At 35.6% G+C, this 6,428-nt stretch overlaps 1 protein-coding gene across 1 annotated transcript in view; it reads left to right on the forward strand.

The window, feature by feature from the left end:
- LOC135222477 (uncharacterized) overlaps positions 1-3,811 on the forward strand; it is a 40,764-nt gene extending 36,953 nt beyond the window's left edge. Inside the window, 2 exon segments of the mRNA XM_064260562.1 lie at positions 1-40; positions 987-3,811. The exon segment at positions 1-40 is cut by the window's left edge and continues 127 nt beyond it. Coding sequence (XP_064116632.1) covers positions 1-40; positions 987-1,172 — 226 coding nt within the window. The 3' untranslated portion in view covers positions 1,173-3,811.
- The last annotated feature ends 2,617 nt before the right edge of the window (positions 3,812-6,428 follow it).

Consider the following 6,428-nt stretch of genomic DNA (forward strand, 5'->3'; position numbering starts at 1 on the left):
CCTGTGCGCGGGCGGAGGCGTCGGGAGGGATGCCTGTAGGGTAAGTCATGAGTTTTGAATGTTTATACCCGATGGAAAGATAGAAATAATCACATGGACAAGTGAAAGCTTTGTGGGGTAGATCAGGTTTTAAACTTAAGAGTCTCTGCTATGTGACATGAATCTTGGTTAGTGCCGTTAGCCCTGTCATTCTAGTTTAGTGTACATTGATAATCAGTTCCTATGATAGAGAAAGATTTTAGTGTTTTTGCATTAGGAGTTTAAAAAAGTGTTAAGGTTAACATATTTATTTTCTTTTCTGACTAGATGGTTTAAAAATCGGCCATATCCTTCTTCCTTGCATTGATTGTTTAGCTCTGTTTCATTGTTTTATTTGCATCGCAGTGAATAAATAACGAATAGATCTCAGGCTTGTTTATATTTTGCTTCATCATTTACTGATAAGAGTTGAGAAGAATATAAAAAAAGCAAAATTTTCTTGAAATTTCCGTCTCTAAAATCACTATGGTTTTTTTTCTGTAGACAAAATCCACAAAATATTATGATTAAAAGAATATGTCCTGCAAAGGTATTCGATCGATTTTGAAATACTACATGTCATTACTAACTAATCTACTTCATCCACAGCCAACCATAATTTAATTTCAGTGCTAAAATTGCTCGTATCGTTAATGATCGCTATTCGTCCCTCATTTATTATATAACAGATGTCCATGTTCTCATACGCAAATGATTATGTGTTGCATCCCCCTCCCCCCTTCCTCCCCTTCTGCAAAACCTGTTTGGAGAAAGAATCAATACAACTGAAGAGCTTCGACATTTAGTATGACATCCTCTTACAAGCCTACCAACCTATCTCTCTCTCTCTCTCTCTCTCTCTCTCTCTCTCTCTCTCTCTCTCTCAAATCTTACGCCTATATAGTTCATTAAATGTAACAGAGAAATATGCATAATTTTTCATAGAAAATTCTATGAATTTCATTCAGGGTGATTCGGGCGGTCCGCTGGTGTACGAGGGCGGAGGTGGACGTGGTGAGGAAGTGGGTGTGGTCAGTAGCGGTCTTGGGTGCGGTGACCCCCGATACCCAGGCATCTATTCCCGCACGGACGCCTTCCTGGCATGGATAGATTCCGTCGTGTACGGCGTCTGCGCCCGAGCGATTACAGTTTAGTGGCATTCTGGGTAATATCCACCTAAAAAAGTTTGTGTTCAACTTTCGTTCAAATTGTACATACAATCAAGAACAATGATGAAGTCCTTGTTGGTCTGCACCTTTCATTGTTCTTTACTCCGAATGTTCGGCTCTTTTTACTGAATGATGCGATACATAACCATGAAAGTGATTCCGTAATTATTTGTACCTGAGACATTGACTAACATAAGGTAGTAGATACACGCCCTAGGTAAACACTTTCATTTTAGTTTCTTTACGTTTTGTAACGCTAACATTAGTAACCCTAGCATTTTTTGTTACTGTTAATACTAGTGTACGTTGCATTTACTTATCTCAGAAGTCCCTCGAAGACATTTTGAATCAGGTTATTATAAACCCGACTAAACCAGGGTCTCGTCTCTCTTCTTTCCATCATAATATAGACACCTAAATAAGAGGATGCCAAGGGCTGTTAGTGGCAAGAAAGCAGGAGATGAAACTGACTTCACAAACTAGAGTTAAGACTCTAGTGAAAAGAGGGAAAGAGTTTTACTACATACAGGATCGGTCGTTTGTTCTGTAGTGACAAGAGTTAAGAGAAAGCTCCGAGACGTGTACGTGTAAGCTCCGAAACTCCTCAATAAGGAATGCCCTGTAAATACATTATTGCATGGCTTTCAGTTTATTCGCATGGGACAGCGAGCACCTGCTTGAAAACACCACTGTGGCTTTCCCACTAGACAGCCTCGGATCTAGCAGAAGAAGCTTTTAGAAAGTGCTCAGAAGTAGAGCGTTTCTTATTCATTTATCGCGGTCGGAGATCATACGTCTTACTCTCACCCTCGAGATGCGCGATGAGGCGGAACATTGCTGCAGGGAAACCAGGGGTAGCTGCTACGCCCAGTGTTTTCTGTTTGTTTTGTTATGAATTCTTTGAGCAAATTGCACCAGCAGCAACAAACGATAGTTCCTGTTTGTTCTTGAAATCCCAGCTTGGATACATTACTCTGAATGTGGCACAGCAAAGAACTGACGCAACAGTCAAAGAACGAGACTCAGGACAATTTTTGTCATATTGTAGTTATGTACACTATAACTTTTAAGTTATATCAACTAACACACGCAACTAATGCAATCGCTAAGATTGCTTAATTGAAGCCATTTAATTATTTGTGTATTTTGGCACCCCTATTAATAGCCCGTTTCTAAGATATCTCGATCATTTAAACAATCATGTATTGTGGCAGTTTAGAAAAACTGACAACCCATAGATTTTAAAATATTTATGAAAGCGCCGTGATAAAAGGAAATATAGTGTCCTGTGGCATGCGGGATGGTCTTCTTTCGCTAAATCATTCCGATAGACTTCATTCAGTGACTTTGATAATAAGGCTTTGGAACAACAGTCGCAAAGTTATGGACATTATGCATTGTGCTGGGCTCTGGAGATTTCGTTGAACGTTGATGGTTATTTGAGGTGAAATAAACCAACAAATCTTTTCTTTTGAATAATATTTGTTTGTTGATGTAATTACAGTAACTTCTACGAATATAGAAAAAGACATATGGCCAACATTACTGATAAACCACAGTAGACCAATTCACTTATCAAATCTATTTATAAATTACACAACCTTGATCATGTGCAAGTGGCTCTCCACGAATTTGTAAATTCCCGTTGAAAAGTTCAATATTTTTTTCTATTCCTGTAAACAACGGCAATACACGTGACTTCAAAAGTTAGTATTTCATTTTTTATCATTCCCGATTCACAGCATTTGTACGATAACCATAAAACTCTGAGCAAGCTGGCAGATACAAAGCTGTTTAAGGCAATCAATTTTAAATGACTGGAAAAGAATGTGCATGAATAATCGACAAGAAACATCTGAAATTAAGAAGAGGAAAATTTGATAAAAAATAAATCTTTCCAAAATTATTTATATGAGACTTGTTTAAAACGAGCAAATGACAATGGTGATTATTACGCTGAGAACATGAAAAATAACTATACGAAAATCTGAAGAAAAAGTCGCTATACAGACACTGGATGACAGTGCCTGTGTATGTGTAAACTCGGTTATTCAGAAAGAATCAATATTATTCTGTTCAACGATTACTTCGGAGATGCCATACGCGATGATCCGTTTGCATAATTAAGAAAGTGTAAATCAAGTGATACGTCATAAAAATATCTTATTGCATATACATTTACCCACAGAATAACTTCGCATACATAATTATTTCATTCATTGAAAAATTACTTTGAGGAAGCTTCTTGTTTCTAGATGAACATGATAACCTTCTGAGGTAGGATGGACCCACACAGTAAGGGGCTGCCAGAGAAAAGCAGGAACGGAAGTTATACGTGGCATACAAGCTTCTTAATTTTGAGACCACAAATAGCCAAGGGATGCCTAAGAAAAATATAATGTTTTACACGGAGACATTGCCTTTTATTTATTACAAGCAGCATTTTATAATCCTATACCAAGAAGTATATATGATAGCAGTTAATATTTAAGAAAGTGTTAACCCCAGGTGAATGGAATGAACGTTATCAGAATGGGAAGGAAAGTGAAAAGGATTGCCCACTCTTAACTTTTGGTGTTTACTTATGGAGTGTAACCTGTTGATAGTTTATAATGCTGTATGTGTTTATTATTGTCTGTTATAAATTTGTTGAAAATATTTAATTTATTTTGTAAGTTTATATAATTGTTTATCTTTTCTTAATAAAGAGAATTTTTACGAAACAATTTTTATATCCTAATGTCAACTTGGCCCTCCTTGTGAAGCTTTCGAACTTCATTAGCACTGAAAATATGTTAGCCGTATTCTATTAAAATTTACGTACTGACAGCTATCAGAGGCACGTTTTTTACAGAATGCTTTTCAGTCAAACGGTAGCAACGAGAAAACAGTTCAAATTATGTTTCAAAAATTCTGTTGACACTGAACTGTTTAGCAGATATCGGTATGTATAATTTTAGAATGATATGAACAAAGTAGGTATCCAGAAATATTTTGCGTGTGCCTCTTGCAACAAATATCTGCCGTACCAATGAACAGAAATTTTTATGAATAGAAGAACCAAAAAACCGCCGAATTTTAAAGCTACCAGTACACTTTGATGCAGCCTTTCATAAAGGGATGATGGTATACATTTATTAGAAATTATTACAAATATTTTTAAAAGACATCTTACCGTCGATAGGACAGGAATATTTATACTAGTATGTATGTATATATATATACATTGAGCTACAAATATCCTTCAGTACACCGATGATCTGGTGATTACTGCTGAAAATGAGGAGGGCCTACAAAGAAGGGTTGGAGAGTGGCAGGAATCTTTAGAGAGGGATGGCTTAAAGATGAATATAAATAAAACAGGGGTTCTGCTGAGCAGCAGGGAAGATAGAGACAGAATAGTAATACAAGAAAGATGCTCGATTATAAAACAGACAGAAAAGTTTAAATACTTGTGTTAATGTATGGAGCAGAAACATGGGCTCTAAGAAGAAAAGAGGAAGTAAAGCTTGAGAGAACAGAGATGAGAATGCCGAGGTGGATTATTGGAATGTCACTGCTTGAGAGATTGGAAAATAATGAAATAAGAAGGGCAGGCCTAGTAAAGATTACAGAGGTGATAAGAGAGTCACAAATGAGATGGTATGGACATGTGTTGAGGATGGGTGACGAGGAGGGAGTGAAGAGGGCTTAGGAGGAACCTGTTAAGAGGGAGAAGATCAAGAGGGAGACAGAGAATTAGATGGCGAGATAAAGTGAAGGAAGATATGGAGAGAAGAGGTTTGGTGGAGGATGATGATTTTGATAGAATGCAGTGGAGAAGGCGCATCAGGCAACCAACCCCTTAATGTAGGGATACTGGTGGGATATATATATACTATATATATATATATATATATATATATATATATATATATATATATATATATATATATATATATATATATATAAAGGTTTTTTTGCCACGAAGGAAAAAAATGAAAAAACGAGTTGGCCGAGTACTTTCGGTCCTATTCGGACCCTTTACTGAGGCATACTGATTTTACAAAGAACACCATAGTCAAAAGAAGGCTTAATATACAAACTGACACTACCAAAATTAGCCATAGGGGCGATTTTCACTCTACAGAGAGGAGGAGGAGTCATAGGCTAGCCACACCTTGAAGGATACCCGCGGTAAACAAGTGATTCTTCCTGAAAAACAGTACATTTTGAAAACAACACGGGAGCATATACAATTTAATATCATGAATTTTTACACAAATTTTCCCAACAAAAAATTATTATTAATGAAAAGACGAAAGAAAATATAAATATATATATATATATATATATATATATATATATATATATATATATATATATATATATATAATCGAGCAAGAGAAAGAGGGAGAGAAAATATCGAACCAGAGAGAGAGAGAGAGAGAGACAGAGAGAGAGAGAGAGATTAGAATAATAAACTATATACATGTGGGACTAATTTATTAGTTGTTCATTTATTTTGAGGTCCTTCATAAACATCTTACAAATATATGGGTCCAAATGGTACATTCCCAGACTAAGATTTAGGTTGTTTTTATTAGTGATTTGTATAATTGCCGATTCCAGTAAATTTCTTGAAACATAATCATTAGATCTAGCAATTACCGAGGTATCACCCCAATGTACTGTTTTTCTGGAAGAATCACTTGTTTACCGCTGGTATCCTTCAAGGTGTGGCTAGCCTATGACTCCTCCTCCTCTCTGTAGAGTGAAAATCGCCCCTATGGCTAATTTGGTAGTGTCAGTTTGTATATTAAGCCTTCTTTTGGAAAACTATGGTGTTCTTTGTAAAATCAGTATGCCTCAGTAAAGGGTCCGAATAGGACCGAAGTACTCGGCCAACTCATTTTTTCATTTTTTTCCTTCGTGGCAAAAAAACCTTTATTTATACATAGCATCACGTTTTATATACTTCGTGATCAAGTTATTCATATATATATATATATATATATATATATATATATATATATATATATATATATATATATATATATATATACGTATGTATGAATAATCTGGAAGCACTATAAATTCTCAAGATATCTTCCACGTGCAATTAATATCCCTGAAGAGACCAAATTCCCCTATAATAAATAAAACTTAAAACTCCTTAATTAAAACCTCTTCTTTATTTGTGTATAAGATGAACTAGCATGAAATATCTAGAAAATACAGATGTACAGTATATGAAAAATC

The sequence above is a fragment of the Macrobrachium nipponense genome, chromosome 3, assembly GCF_015104395.2.
Source record: "Macrobrachium nipponense isolate FS-2020 chromosome 3, ASM1510439v2, whole genome shotgun sequence".
Classification (NCBI taxonomy): domain Eukaryota; kingdom Metazoa; phylum Arthropoda; class Malacostraca; order Decapoda; family Palaemonidae; genus Macrobrachium; species Macrobrachium nipponense.